This window comes from Lampetra planeri, chromosome 34 (assembly GCF_965212315.1).
Source record: "Lampetra planeri chromosome 34, kcLamPlan1.2.h2, whole genome shotgun sequence".
NCBI classification, from domain to species: domain Eukaryota; kingdom Metazoa; phylum Chordata; class Hyperoartia; order Petromyzontiformes; family Petromyzontidae; genus Lampetra; species Lampetra planeri.
This window is the reverse complement of record NC_136140.1, coordinates 2,406,597-2,423,334: the sequence shown is the minus strand read 5'-3', so window position 1 is coordinate 2,423,334 and position 16,738 is coordinate 2,406,597. Positions and strand designations below refer to the sequence as shown.

At 44.9% G+C, this 16,738-nt stretch overlaps 1 protein-coding gene across 1 annotated transcript in view; it reads right to left on the bottom strand.

Moving 5' to 3' along the window:
* LOC144729950 (metabotropic glutamate receptor 8-like) overlaps positions 1-16,738 on the bottom strand; it is a 248,734-nt gene that overhangs the window by 166,653 nt on the left and 65,343 nt on the right. The window contains exons 4-5 of the mRNA XM_078610378.1: positions 16,254-16,408; positions 6,375-6,515 (exon numbers count right to left, since the gene is read on the bottom strand). Coding sequence (XP_078466504.1) covers positions 6,375-6,515; positions 16,254-16,408 — 296 coding nt within the window. The remainder of the gene's footprint in view (positions 1-6,374; positions 6,516-16,253; positions 16,409-16,738) is intronic.

Sequence of the window (16,738 nt, the reverse complement as noted above, 5' to 3'; positions counted from 1 at the left end):
TCGCAGCATGGGCGTGGCAGCTAATGTTAATGTCAGTGGTGGGCGGCGACCGCGGTGGCCGTGGGTTTCCACCAATCAACGGGCTGCCAGGTAAGACGAAGGTACTTTGCAAACCCACTGGCTGTCAACAAAGATTCGTTCATGAAGCCATCCATATACACAGACAATTTCAACCGAGAAGATGGGTCCAAACTTAACAATCATTGGAAGGATGTTATCAATCAGTTTAGGTCATAACTGGCTGTGATGTTCCCATCCTGCCACCTTCTGATGTTAGTTGTTATTTTCGGCTCTCCGATTTTACATGAACAGGTGAAATTTCTCACACCAACACAGCCACCTTCGCGCGCCGTACCTCAACGTGGCGGTGGCTCTGCAATCTCATATTAACATGCTAATCTCTCACATTAACATGCTAATTTCTCACATTAACATGCTAATCTCTCGCATTAACATGCTAATCTCTCACATTAACATGCTAATTTCTCACATTAACATGCTAATCTCTCGCATTAACATGCTAATTTCTCACATGAACATGCTAATTTCTCACATTAACATAGCCACCTCGGCGCGCTCGCCGTGGAGGCCGCTCACCGATCTTACATTAACGTGCAAATTTTTTACCTGGCAGCCCTTTAATTAGTGGAAACCCACTGCCATCGCGGTCGCTGCCCATCACTCACATTAACATTAGCTGCCCCACCCATGCTGCGAACATTTGGGCCACGATTATTTTAAACCTTTATGAACAGAAGCTAACCCCCTTTTCCTGATGATGATCGCTTGTGTTGCGATCGAAACGTCGTAGTTTTTTGTTATTTTCTTTGAACCTATCTACGTGACTTTACCGAAAGATCCAAAGAATATGTATGTCCAATGTTTATATCCAGGGCAGAAATATAATTTTAAAAAAACATGTAGTTATACTTCTGAAAGGACATCTCAGTTGAGAATGGACATGTATCCCCTTTGAGAGAGCGCTGCATTGCATACAAACACTCCATGGCAAAAAAACACTTGAAAAGGAATAGAAACAAACATACACACGCGTAGGGAAATATTGTTACGTAGAATTAAGTGTAGAGTATGAGATTAAACTAAATGAGAACAGAAGCAGGGATCCACGCGTAAACCCGCTGTTTGAATATTGCCTACATCAAATGCTTTTTTTTAACATCTGGCTTTCATAATTTAAATGCACTCAATTAATATAGAAATGTCCTGTTTCTCCTCTCTCTATATGTGTGGATTATATAATTCACCGTGTCCATAATTCACGTATGGTGGGTCATTATATCTGTGGGTGGTCACGAGCTACTTGTTAACATTCCACAGCTCTTTAACAATGCCCAGAATCTTGATTCAAAAAAATATTTTTTTTTTAAACAACCACTGTTGCTTTATGTATCATGTTATTCATTGTGTCTGCCCAAGAGAGACGCAAGACTAAATCAACCCATGACCAGAATCACAAGTTCACAAATGAAAGCCTTGCTGCCAATACAACTTAGCTGTAGCGTGATTCATATACATATACACCCACATATATATCTGCAGTAGAATTGTGAGTAAAAGAAGTGCATGTGAATTGGATTATGGAATACGCACTGAATTTGATTTCTCTAAAAATAACGAGCGACCACAGCCTGAACTGATTGACTTCAAAATTAAAGACCAACTTTGTCCATCTGCAAGGCATTTATCAGTATATATTTATTTAAACCTCCTGCCATCTATTACCACAACCACAAATAACTGGTTCTTACCACTTCAATCTGGAATAAGTTTGCAGGTTTTTTTGTTATATGATGTAAAAGAAGATGATTACACGCCCAAGACCTCGTGGATGGCCTGCGAGGTAAAGTGGGCACCCCTCTGGAACAAAACCATTAAAAAAAACATCACAAAAAACACCGAGCCAATGATTGCGACTCTAATTCCGAGTATTCATGAAAAGAATGCAATTGTGTTGAAGTGCGGTAATGAATGCGCCGGGCCTGGCGGGGAGCAGTACGTGAAGCGCAGGGGTTTAAAGCACAGATCGTTGTGTTCAAATCTACAATAAACTCTGCAATACATGTACTACCTTGCAAATTGGCAATAAAAAAAACACACCTACAGTTCTTTGTAATAATTGTTTGATTTTGTAGCAATATATTCTCAGTAAAAATAATAATTGTATTTCACATACATCTATCACCTCATACACCACAGACAGACAAAACAAACTCAACACATTCATAAATGACACCGCCTTAAAACGAAACGTATTAGGCAACGTTTCGGGCCAATGTCCCATCTTCATGGCACATAAATGATTCCCTCATTTTAATCTACTGCCCTCCTGAGCGCAGCCACATCATCATCCTCAACGAACTCTCAGGCTTGACTCACCGTTCGGTGCTCGCAGGCACTCCGACTGCGCGTGCCCCAACTTCAAACCACTTATCGACAACCGTCTCAAGGCAACTTTACTCTGACACAGCTTGGTAATTTCTCAATGCTAGCCCAACTAAAGTATTTTCCACAGATGGCAAGAACATACTCAGTCTCTTGATCGTAGCCGAACCCTGTCGTTTGCCTCTCTCTCGCTGATTGGCTCGTGCCATGTAGGCTATTCTGATCACCACCTTTGGATCACCACCATTCTGATCACCATCTTATCGTTTTTGCTCAAATTTATGAGGTCTCCGCTCATCAAAACTAATCAGTAACAGGCAACCCATTCAATACACCTAATAGTGTAACTAAATTAACTCATTTGTGTTAAAAGTAAAATTATAAAATCTTCCATAATACAGGTCTTTTGGGTTTGGTCGCGTAAATATATATGTTATTAAACCTGCCACCACCCGACACAGCCAATTAGTAAGGTTTGTCACGTAAATAGACTATGCCAAATCGTTACTAGTACAGCACACCGGTGTGTTGGAGAGCAAATCCACAACATTTACAATGGATCATATTGGTCGTGAAAGCTTAAGTGTTAAGCTTAAATGTTGCTGGCACATTGCATTATGGGTAGAACTGTTGCAGTGACGAGAATGCATAGTTCTCTTAGTGATACGTTCTTTGCACACAATTATCATTTCAATATAATTCGAGCAGCTCTCAAGAAATGCAAGGACCAAAGGACAATTGCCACTGTTTGAAAATCCTGAACCTTGTAAGAGGAGTAGAGGATTTTTTGGGGAGATAATTAAAAAAAATGTGTTATCTTTGTATTTTAAGTCATTGCTGTCCAACCTTATTGAGAAATGTTTTGGAAACAGATATGATCCTGGAAGGGGTATAAGCTTTGTCTAGAGCTCAATAATAAAGGAATGTTTTAATTGAAGGTGAGGCATTGCGTCCTACCGGGTGAACGGTATTCCGTTTGGATATCAGGCAGCCTTCTATACTTTTCTCGTCTCATTTCTGTCGTAACTCAAGAGGAGGCCACGCACTGACACGTCACTGCGGATATGGTCCCCGCTGTTGAAGTGGACATGATGTCTGCAAAGCGAGCTGAGAGAAGATGTTGGGCACATCTATCGCCGAGGCATTTACCAGTTTCCCCGATGCAGTGAAGGACACAGCGTCGGCGTGCTATGCAATAAGTCAGTGGTGGCAGTGCATGTAAACCTATTGAGAGTCATCGCATAGCACGCTTTCAGATGCGCTTCTGCGGCCATCTGGAACGCCCTTCCTTCCGATATTTTGAAGCCACTGAAGGCATGCACTTTTAAATCTAGATTGAAAACTAATTTCTTTCAACCTGCTTCCGCCACACCTCCAAGTAGCACGATTGGGTACGTACGGTGTGAAATAAGTTCCACATACATACATACGTGTGTCACAAATTATACTCTGGGTGTTTTGCTCCATGCATCAATTGATGTGAGGATACACGAAATGCATCTCATCCCTTGGCATGGGGAGGTGCCTATGTAAGTGGCCTTCCCGGTGCTTCACATATAGCCGTGTGCTTACCGGCAGATCCCCGAAGTTTGTGTTTCTGTGGAGTTCACAAAGAGGTGGTTCCTTGAAACATGTTGGCAGTATAATTTATATCACTCCTTAGGTTGTGAAATGTATTCGTGATTATTGTTTTTCTAGCCAGGCTGGATGGGTGATATGTCAGGACAGTTGGCACACTGCCCTGGGTCTCTCTGTTGACCGTTTACATTGCCGATTCACGGCCGTATCAGACAGTCCTTCAACCTGTGCCAGAGGTATCAACAAAGATTGCTATTAACCTCAGAAGTTTGTGGCAGGATATATGGGGGAGAGCTGAACTATGCCAGTAAGATTAAAGACGGTTGAGAATGTGTTTAGGGAAGAGTGCTGTATTGTTCCAGAGAACATGAGCCTTGCTCATCTCTGCTGGCAGCCCTGAACCATCATTGTGAAGAAAAAAAATTCAAATAACAATAACAATGCCATATGCATTGTTTCCGTTGAATTTTTCAACAATGCGCTTGTCCTTGGAAGCACGTGATTCGCGATAACAGTGGTAGCGCTCACACCATGCGCATTGGGGCTCAGATAGAAGCTCTGCTTTGGGGATCGCATAGTGACTCTGCCATAGAGGATGCAGGAGATGTTTTGTTCAATGTGGCCACAACACAGCCTCATACTCACGTTGTGTCCACATTGGTTCATCTTTCGGAGAGTTATTGTGCCCTCGATACAGACAGACCTAATGTTTTAAACTGTAGTCATAGAGCATTATTAACAGTTTATTTTCTTTTTTAGGACTACCACCGTTGAAATTCTTACAGACCGGTACCTATTTTAATCACCGTGGAGAGGTAATCAGCTGAGTCGGCCACCAACTGGGATGTGATTGTGAGCCAAGCGACTTAAGCACAGCACCCACCCAGCTTGATATAGGTCTATATTGCATTACAAAGCTGGTCAACGCTCCATTTATGCATCCAAGTTACTGATCCTGAGGCCCATTCCAATGCCGTTTGTCCCCATTGTCAGGGACGGGGGGAATAGGGTGAGCTTCCAATTCAAGTTGACAGTAACCACGGCTCCCTGGTTTTAAAAGAAAAAAAAAAGATGTCTTCAAAGAAAGCTTGTTTTTCTTCTTTTTCTTTCCCTGCTCAGCTGCCACCAAACCACCCATCATTATGCGCCTTCGTATTTTGCTTCACAATCTCTGGACCCACAACCCACGCAGACTTCCCGCTGCAGAAAGAAGTGCCCAGAGGAAATCACCGCACCGTTACACAACACGGCCGACCCAGATAAGACGGAATGAAAAAGTGTTTCCGTGCGGCATGGAGCTCATCCAGACTTTTGTAAGACTTGAACTACACTGTGATATTCCAGCACGCACTGCACTCACAGAGAAGCCAAGAGTCAAGCGCCCAGGCCAGTACTTTCCGTTCCTGCGATAGGATTACACAAAGCTTAACGACGTGCAATGTTACCAGGGAATGACAAAAAGAATTAGCAAAGGCGAGAAAAGAAAGGTTATCCCAGCTTCAAAGGTATTTCAACACTGCTAAAAAAAAAGTTAGCCAGACATTTGGGACCTTAACGTATGTTTTACAACTCACAAAATTCAACGTGTATTATGGTGACCACTTTGGACTTTGGCACTTTTTTTTAAATGGATGAACAGGAGGATTCAAAATTCATCATATCCAAGCTCAAGCCAATTAACATTAAATACATATTTAAATACTTGGGGCATGTACGGAGATTGAAACTCAAGAACCCCTTGCCTTCAGAGAAAACATTAATTTACTCTGCTCATGATCCACTCTAAAAACCTGTGTTCACGAAAATCCCAAACTCTGCAGATATTCATTGATAGCCCTTGCAGTGAAATGCTTAACAGTGAACAACAACAGCGAGACAGACATTTATACCTGTGCAATGACAATAGAGCCTGCATGCTGTGTGAGGGGACTAATGGCCAAGGGAGGTAATGACAGGGGAGTCAGCCTGCAGTGCGAGTGCACTAGTGGCCACGGGAGGTAATGACAGGGGCATGAGTTGTGAGTGCGAAGGGACTGGTGGCCACGGGAATGATCGAGAAGGGAGCGTGGTCAGGTGAGGCAAGAGGAGGGTGGAGTCTGCCGGTGGAGCGAGCGTCCAGAGTCAGCGAGAATAATCGAGAAGGGGGGCGTGGCCTCGTGTCGGTATATAAAAGTGAGATGAGCGCGACTCGGGGCTGTTGCAGTGGGGATCTCCGCCTGATGTCAAGTGAACGCATCTTCAATAAAGTGTCAAGTCGTTATTGCACCTGAACTGAAGTTACAAAGGGTGAGCCACAACGCCATCTTTCCCATGTCCCCAAATTTCAACAGCAATGCGACGATCTGTGAAGCGTACTAAAGAGTAATCACCATCTCACAGTACGCCACCCTCACCTGTGCACTTTCTGCTGCTGAGTTCTTGTTTGGTGTTCAGCTTCCCCAGTTTGCACTGGAAGTTCTCCTCCCAGAATTCCGCGAACCACACATTCCTACGGTTGTTTTCCAGCTTGCGACTGCGGAAGTAGGTATCAAACCCTGTCAGGCGAGAACAGATGTACAACCACAGACAATTTTAGATATTACAGTATTTAGGAACAACACTTTTTTTGCTGGAATATTATAACAAAAACTAAAATTACCACCCACATACCAAGTTCTAATCGCTAACTTTTCTGCAATCTGTTAATAAAAAGAAAAAGTTGCATTACACAGCACGAGTTCCAGATATTTATTGCCGTGTTAAATACTTGTGAATAATCATGTAAAAAAAATCTAAATATATTGCATTGTGAGATCATCGGTTTGAGGAGGCCTCCATCCAGCATTGGATTAACCATGGGCGATGATGATACTGATACGAATCATGAATTTGACTCCACAGGCTATATTATGTCGAATAATACTAGACTCTTGTTCAGTTTTTTTTTGGCCAATACATCGATTATTTTTCGTGTGATTGTAATCCAGAATGTGTGGAAAACGGCCGCACAACCAACTGCATCTCCATCCACCATCCTCACCCCACAAGTGTCTCAATCACAGCCATGCACCCCGACCGCGAAACTGGACGCATTCGACCGGTGACGTCTGCGATGGTTACTCTGCATCCGCTTCAGCGAGCAAATTCACCAACAGCACCCGAGGTCCGCCATCGGAACAGCAACTCCGGCGGTGATCGAAGTGGTCGGGGGTCAGTGGTCAGGAGACTTCGCCTATTTGTATGCCCGGGTGGACTCGCCACCAGAGCACTGTGCCACCACCGTTAATGGCGGCAGTGGCAGCACTACCGGGGGACTGGAGCCGACCTCGGGGAAGACTGCGACGTTGACGTGGACACGCGTGAAAACCGTTGACGCTGAAGTCAAACGCCGCGTTCTATTATTCATTTATTTTTACTGGATAAGGCCCACTGAGCTGCACATAGACATTTTTTCAGAAACGACCTGGTCACAAATGACAGCTCAACGAAGTGGCTTATCTTGTGGAAATGTATACTAGCGGACAAATACTCTGAACGCCTGTTGGTTTTAAATGTGGAGGGAAAAGCCGGAGAACCCAGAGAAAAATCCATGCGACCACGGGGAGAGAGACAGGCAAACTCCAAATATACAGCAGGCGTCAGAGTTAGGATCAAACCCACGACCTCCTTCATACATGACAAGGTCGTTAACATCTCGCCAACACGGCGAGATGTGGAGCACTCTTGCCAATTACATCTGGCAACCCAGCAGTATGTGTTTAACGAGCAATTATTTTTTTAACCATTCTGCTTTTTTTATTGCCATATTTACGTTTTCTTATTTCTGTGTTGTTTACTTCATATTTAGTTGTACAAATACAATATATGTATTGTGATTTGGAGCTATCTGCTGTTCACCTCCTTTACTCATGAAGATACTAGCAAAGATAATCAGGAGCCCTCGCAATGTTCCATACGACCACAGGGAAAACATGCAAACTCCAAATATACAGGTGTCAGAGTCAGGATCGAACCCACGACCGCCAGTAAACAAGGCGAAGTAGTTAACATCTCGCCACCGTGACTCAGCACGGCGGCGTGCTCGAGGCAGGGGTCACCTGGCATCACCTCGTGGGGAGCGTTGCACTCCAGTCAGGGGCAAGCGACTGATGATGACCACTACCACGACTCTCATTGCCACCAGTCGACGGTATTTAGCATGCACGGCACTTAACACACTTAAGCCATGGGCGACATGTTCCAGACTAGGTATGTGCATTAATTGTGCAGAGCGGCATATGGCATTGCCAGGCATGAGGGTTCATCTGTTACTTATCCAGCCGCAGCCCACCACTGTGACACCTGTTACAATGAAAGTTAATGGTGTGATGAATAGGTCCCCTTGGAATGATTTTTCTTGCAGGAAACAGGTGGCGTTTTCTGCCGTGAAAAATGATGTGTTACCACCAGTATCTCTCCCTGAATGCTCTGGAAATAATTATCTGGTACAATGTCGACAGGCAATCTTGGAATAACTATGTTGAAATCGATATTTTTTGCATTTGCTAAATTTCCGTTATTGATGCATTATTTCAATAATTGTCTGTATTTATTTAAAAAAAAAATCTACAAACGTAAAAATAATTATCATCTAAAAATGCAAAGCGTTTGTACAATGACATTTCAAAAGATGGCATAGCTCATTGAACGCGATTTTGGATACAAGTTTTATTTTGAAGTTGAAATGTTCACGAAACAAATCGAAGTGTCTCCACGTTTAAAATTAGTATTGAGAGCTGCTCATCTCTCTTAAGGCCCATAGCCAATGGTGGTAACATCCATATCTTTACGACTCCCTACAACGTTGTACTTATTCTGTTCAATTTACTAGGATTGTGAGCTAAAGATACGTGCCTAATCTATTAGGGTTCCAGTTGTTAGGGAGCACGAATCGTGCTATTACTGGCAGGGCACACAGAGGACTGTTAGGGTTGTTAGGGAGGACATTTAGTGATATTGCTGGCATGACACACAGAGGACTGGTCACGTTAGGGTTGTTATGCAGCACAAGTCGTGATATTGCTGGAATGGCACACAGATGACTGGTAGGAGCCAGCACCAACCACACCGACCCACTTACGCGTTGCATATTGTTGGTACTGATCATAATGTTTGCACATGCATACAGCTACTGCACAGATAATACATGGGCAAATATAACATACACATACTTGATAACTACCATAGAATGCCCTAATTACTGAACTAAATAAAGGAAACGTTTTAAAAATAATCATGTGCATAGCCACCAATTCGTTATCTAGTGCCTGTTGTCAGCGCTACGTTAATTGGTGTAGAGTGGTTGACGTTAAAAAACACCCAATTACCAATGCATAACTTCGGTGGACAGAAACGCCACTCATCATTCCACGATACCAGCGATCAACCAAGGCGATTAAACATGATGTGCTATTACAAGTGTGTGTGTATAATAATAATAATGACAATATGAGATACGGGGAAAGTCAATTTTCCGGACCTATGAGCATTAGCACTGCTGGAGGAGAGTGATCTTACACACGTGGCAGAACGTCACCTTGGGGAAAGCAACGGATTCAATGACGTGGGGCGTGGGGTTGGGGGGGGTCAGGAAACATGGAGGGGCAGGTGTGCGCATTGTCTGGGGACTGCAACATTACCAAAATCCAGATCCGTCGCATTGCAGCACACCCACCGTGGCACCAGTGGCACAGCTAAAGCCGTGCAATGTTACAAAATGAGGTCTGACACAGGTTATGAAGCTACCCCCCCCCCCCCTGCCAAGTGGTGCCAATAGAGGTTGCCGAAGCGTGGATGTTCTACTCCTGTTTCGTTTGCGTCCGCCACGCAGCTGCACAATGTAAAGCAATGTTGGTTTGCCGGCGGACTTCCAGAAAAAAACATGAACGTAATCAAGGGGAAGGTACTTTAATAAGAACAACTGCGCCGTCACGCAACAGCGGTTCTTAACATTGGTCTTCATGACCCCAAACACAAGCGCAAGGTTTCACATCAATCAAGTCTCCTTCATCGAAACGCAGGCCAGGTACGAGTGGGTAAATGAATAAGGGTAAAGCATAACACACGCATGTTGTTGGCTGGCATGGATGGCAGGGTTGCCAGCACTACAGCTGACCATGGCTGATTGAATTATCGGTTTATACTCGCGAGAAGAAGTGTGCCTCACTGCTTAATTTAGCAGAGCAACTCTTAACGCCAATGCCCATGTAAACCACCGCTAAAGAAACACCGTACTATAGGCAGATAGGTTGAACTTATATCGCACCTGTACGTAGCCAACCGTGCTAATCGTTGGTGTGGGGGGAAAAGACAACAAACTAGACGCAAAAAGCAGTTGTAAATAAATGAGTTTTCAGTCGAGTTTAAGCGCGTAGCTCCAGTAGCTTCCTGATATCAGATGACCGCAGTAGCGCACCTGAAAGCATGTGATGCAGTAACCATAAATTGTTCGATGGCTAGTGAAAAGCATCTGTTAGGTTGCCCATAAGCAGCGATGCCTGGACTGCAGAGAACATGAAGCCTATTATTGATTCTTTCGGGAAAGTCACGTAGAAGGTAAATACAAAAATAAAAAAAATAAACATAATAAAATAAAATTCTCACGACGTTTCGGCCACAACCCAAGCAGCCGTCCTCAGGCGAAGAACAGAGCTCTCGTGAGAATTTTATTTAATTTTGTTTAATTTAATTTATTTTATTATTTCCCTTCTACGTGACTTTACCGAAAGAACCAAGAATATGAATCCCTGCAGTCACGAAAGCTTTAAATCGAAACATGAAGCCTGCCAGGTGGCACAGTGGTAGAGAAAGTGGCTCTTAAGCAGTAGGATATGAGTTCGAATCCTGGTTGAGGGCATATCTCGGCCCATCACCCCTCTGGGATTAATAAAATGAGCACCACTTTGCGGGGAAGCTCTGAGTGGCTACTCTACGGAGAGATTCGCCCTTACCATAGGAATGTGGAACTTTCATCAATGACTCAGGGCTGTAAACAGGAGTTAAGCGCTGCCTCAGTGCTCATTTGAGATGGAAATTATATTGACTTTTTTGTTTAAGCGTCAAAGATAGCATGAACACAGGATGAAAGTACCAATCCATCTGTTCTGCATTACAAGTATTATGGGGATCGCAAAAAAAACTGTCTTTCCTGAATGATACTTTCACAAGATGAGTGACCACCAGCAAATACAAGCCACCATTCTTCTGAAAATCAGGGTCCTTAGGATACCACACCAATTGAATAACACTTTAGCGGTGCTGCATCATTGTTATTAGTATTATTATACAGAACCAACTGGGCAAAAAAACGCGTTATAGATTCAGGGAAGAATTCTCTCCTGCAGCTGCACCCGCTGTTTCTTTTGTGAAGGAACGAACGGCAAGTCCAGCTGCAAGGGCACACGCAAAGCGGTGAACCGCGAAGCCACAAATGTCAGTCAATAAAAAGCTCCCTGGCATTTTCTCAGCGGAAGCTCCACTTACTGAAGCGAGTGCTCGCACAAACCAATCGCACTGCGTTAAGGAACGCCAATTGTAAACCGCCCAGGAACTCAGGCATGCAAAGGGCATAACCCTGGGATGTGGAACCACGTAAACTTTTTGGTTTGTTTTTGTGTAGTCTATCATTTTTGCAGGGACGGTCTTTTTTTCTCTCTCTTCAATTTGCTGTTCTTGAACGGTCAATATATACATCTTTTTGAGGAAAGAAAAGTGTATAAACAACGTAAGGGGCCGTCCATAAATGACGTCACGCGATTTTTGACGATTTTGACCCCCCCCCCCCTTTCATCACACGGCGTCACAAAAAGTCAGACCCCCCTCAAATATGACGTCACAAAGCTCTGCCCCCCCCCCCCAAAAGGAAAACATGCTTAAAATCGCTTTAAACTATTGTCATTGTAGTGCGTATTAAATGTGTTGCTGCACTCTGACGTTGTAGGAGAAAACATTTATTAAAAAGTATATTTAATTAAGTAGAACGTGTTGTCTATATTTATTTAAAGTTGCGCATTTTGATGTGACGTCACATTTCTCAAACACCCCCCCGCCCTCGCCACACATCGTCACAAATGTCTGACCCCCCCCGCCCCCCCTAGGTGCGTGACGTCATTTATGGACGGCCCCTAAGTAGGTTCACACCCGATAATATAAATAAAAATTGGTTTCAGATAATAGTAATAGTTTACAATCCCTTGTCAATCCCCCAATACCGTGTCAGTTGAGGGTTGGTTGTTAAATCATATTTGACCGGACTGGTCAGTGTGGATTAGTGGGGGTGGAGAAAGTCCAGGAATGGCTCATATGAAGATACACTTCAAAGTGCCACGTGCTTTGCCGTAATTAGCACAACTGTACCACGTGATAACAATGGCATGAGTCAAATCGGCTGGGCTCACACATTGCAAAGTGCCTCCAAGTTGGAAATTTACTCTTGGGGGCTTAAATTGTTGACATCTGTGATGCGCCATGTGTCACAGTGCGGCGCATTATTTCTATATGATATCAACACAATGGCAGGTCACTCGTAATATTTAGATACAAAGAAAGAGATCACCCATATAACCTTTAACAAACTGATTTGAGGCTGAGTCGACTTAGGGGAAGCCTATGACCGGCAGAGATAACAATTATAATCGAGCGCACTAGCCGCCACGCTACTAAATACAGGACAAAGACAAAGATCCCCCGAATAACCTTAACAGATTTTTGGGGCAAGTGCTGTTAGCGAGCACCCATGAAGGCCGGCACAGCATACGAGGGGGTGGGTGGCCAACACCACGCCCGGCCGCATTTGCCTCCCTCGTGACAATGTTTGCACATCGCACCAGGTACTCATTTGAAGCTGAGTCGACCAAGCGGAGGCCCAGGACCGGTTGAGATAATCGTCACCGGTGTTGGCCGTGAACGGGATATCGAACTCGGTTCGCCAGGTTGTCAGCGCAGCGCGCAAGCCGCTACGCGACTAAATACAGGAACACACTCCGGCACGCGCACGCAAATGCATAATACATACATGGCAACGCGATAAATACAACTTGCAAAAACATCCCGCTGCTGCAATCCCCATTGGATCAGCATAACAGTTTCGGCACGGGGCGCTTTCGTGCAGTTTTCTAACCTCTCGTTCCCGTCCTTGGGGGGTTATTGGTGTTTGTGCGGCGCGCTGACAAGCCGTCACGGAAAAGGAGGCATTGTTATACAATGTGAAACCAGCGGGGTTGATGCAGGCTGTGATCATACTTTGCAGTCCGATCAGAACACCCCCCCAGAAACCATAACCCTGTCACCTCGTGTCCCGGACAAAAGCGGGGCGATGAAATAAACCACTCGCCCTGACCTTGCCTTTCTGAGGCTGCCCAGCTGCCAACACGGCCCCCATTGGTCACCCGCGAGCTCACACGCGGCAGAGGACGTTCTTGAATAGTGAGCGGACGCTGCGCGTGTCTCTGCTAAGAGGCCAATGATCCATTAGTCTCAAGATGCTCGACACCAGCCGTGACTTTGATTTGTGAATCTGCATGCTGTTTTTGCATTCTGTGCACACAATGCGTATTTCATGTTGTTGTTGTTGTTCTTGTAGTATATACATAGCATTGCTTGCGTCTCATTTTATGGATGGATGGCTTTTCTTTGTTTATTTTTCAACCTGAATGTATTCTAAGTTTAAAATAGCTCTCGATATAAATTCAGTGACCTTTATCCAGGTGAGAGATCATTGTGATACGTGACTTATTTTGATAAAGAATTACCCGGATTAGCTATAATATATTCTTCGCTTTAATTAATTTGTTAAACGTTGGATTTTTATGACGCCTTTTTTTAAACAAGCGCAGTGTGGGTTTTTATTCTTGTATATGTAGTGATGTTAAATGGATCACTAAGGCTAACACACCGTGCAGCACCATTCAGTGGGCCACTAGGGGCATGTTTACTGGGTGCTAGCAGAAGGAAGGCAGATGAATCCTACCAACAGAGTAGGGGATAGCAGCAATCGCCAGCGCCGCAGGGAATCGCTACAGAGTCGGTCACTGGGGGAGTGTGGTGGGGGCGGCTGGCGGTAGGGGGGCATGTGAGGACAAGTCACCCCGGCACCGAGTTAAGCACGTGATGGGCCGGGGTGAGGAAAGTGGGCCACGGGTGAACGAGGGGACACGGGAAGAGTCGCTGAGAAACGTCTGGAGAGTTTTTTGCAGGGGGCATAGTTAAGGGTGGAGCCAGAGAGGGAACAGGGGTGGTGTAGCCTGGAACCGTCGGGAATGTTCCAGAGGTAGGTGCAGCCCAGGGTGGAGCCAGGCCGCGCCGAGAAGGATAAAAGGGGAGCTCCGATCGTATATCGCGACTGTCTGCAGGTGAAGTGGAACCCAAGTGCTACATCTCCATCTTCGACATCGTGGGTCAGACAGCACGCTGGCTGTTCTGACCCGATTATAGGTATCCTGCATACGAGAGGAATAGGTGTATTGTGGTCCCGTGTGTAACACGCGTGAGAAGTAGGTGCATTTAGGCCTCTCGTGTCCAACATTATGCGCCCCCAACAACCTAGTTGTAGAATAAACGTTGTTGCCTCCTAAATAGTGGCTCTGAAATGACTCGCTACATATGGATAATCTGGCCACCACCTTCGGAACATCGAATTTCTACCACAGACTCAGGGCCATGGTTACACAGTGGCATTTGACTTTTCCATCTTTCCACAGAGAGTCAAGTACTGACATTATTTTGGCACAACAGGGCATGGCACTTATCGATTACTAAACATCATCAGGGTACCCAACTTTCCCTTTACAGTAGATGATATGATATTTCGGCAAATTCCCGCAGAAAAAAACTGGCAGCTATAGGAATCCTGCTGTGCTCTCATTGCAAACTAAATTGGCTCAGTGGCAAAGCACAATAACCCCGAAGCTATCAAGATGCCCCAAAATAGCTCAGGATAGAAGATGTCAAAAGCTCGTAGCCTGGAGGCAGTCGGATGACTCAGGCGGCTCATAATGCTAGTGTCAGAGCTCTGAGCCAGCGCCGATGAAACGCTGGGTTTGAATCCGAATGGTCGCCTGTGATGAAATCACGTGTTCAATCACAGTGAACTGATGGCTTCAGCTTCGTCACCAATTATATTATTGCACGGATGTAGTGGCATCAACGATCCCTTTTTCTGCTTTAATCTCACATTTTTTGACATTGTTCATGATGTTTTTTTTTCACGTGATGTTATTCCAATTGCGCGACCGGAAAAGTGTGTCATAAGTGACCATCCCGAACGCATCAGCCCATATTAGAGAATAGTACACAGAAGTAGATGTCACAGAACGACTTCTGATGTCCATTAAAGTCACCTCTTACCACACTCAGGGTGCTTACATTTTCCCCAAGTTCTGAGACCAAATTTTGTCATTGAATGGGAAATCACATGTTTTGTTGAAACTCACACTCATAATGTTTCTAAATAGAGTAAACAAAATAGATAATTTAATATGATGCGTTTTTTGTTTGTGCAATCATTGATGACCAGGCCGAGACCATCAACGCACACACTTGAGAATCCAGATGAATCATCGGTGGCTACCTAGATTCGAACGTAGCCTCCCAGCAGCGCTGCCTTCAGTCTTCATGACCCCTCAGCCACCCGGCCGTCTCTTAATCCTAAACATTTGTTTTTCCCCAATCAAGCATATCCCAGCTCTGAGGGCTGAATTATATAGCAAATGACTGACAAATAGCAAAACGCTTCACAGAACACGAAGGTAAAATAATGTTGGGCACGAGAGGCCCTTTGAAGTGAATTTCAAAGTAGCTCTGCGGTATAAATTTCTGCTGGCAGTACACCGACACAAAGCCCTGCAGATTGAAGGAGTTTCACAAGGACATTCCTTTGTCTCCTGACACATCGCTGATTGAATAATTTGGGGAATTTTTGTATTTCTATAGAGACCAGGAGCTGGCCAGGTGGTATTGCAGTTACATCACTCAACTCACTATCACGAGCTTGTGAGTTCAAATCCCGTGTCTTTTTAAAGCGAGTGCCATTTTGCGTAAAGTCAAGGATTGCCGTCCATTGCTTAAGACTGGCTCCTGCCATACCAATGTAAAATCCCCCCCAGCCCACCCCCTTGCTTGGCTCGGGGCTGTATAGCAGAAATGAGGGCCTCCGCGTTGTTCGTTTTGAAACGGGGAGACGCTTTTGACCTGGACATTGAAACAAGGCATAACAACAACAGCAACAACAAAAACAAACCAAGAACCGAGCTGCTTGCCTGGGACAGTCTCGCTTTGCGGGTAGATGGTGATGGCACCGTCTGCCACTTCCTGCTGGTGCAGTGCAGGGCCCAACTTGACTCCCCAGCTGTCCGAGCCCAGCCACAGAAAGTGCTCCGTTTGGTTTGCCCTGCGCGCCGCTTCCAGGACGCGTCTGCCCGTCCGGCCGTTCAGCAGGGACAGGAAAGGAGAGAGTAGGAAGAGAGGGAGGGAGGGAGAGATGGGGATGGAGGAGGTGGGCGACGATTAATTGAGCTCCACTTTGAAGCAGTGGCAAAACAAGGCCGCTGTGATTGGCATGGCTGTCGGAGCAATGAGCAACAGAGTAAGGGATTCATATTCTTTGGGTCTTTCGGTAAAGTCACGTGGATAGGTTGAAAAAAATAAAAATAAATAACCTATCTATGTGCCTTTACCTAAAGACCCAAAGAATATGAATCCCTGCAGTCACGAAAGCTTTAAATGAAGAGTAAGGGATGTTTTC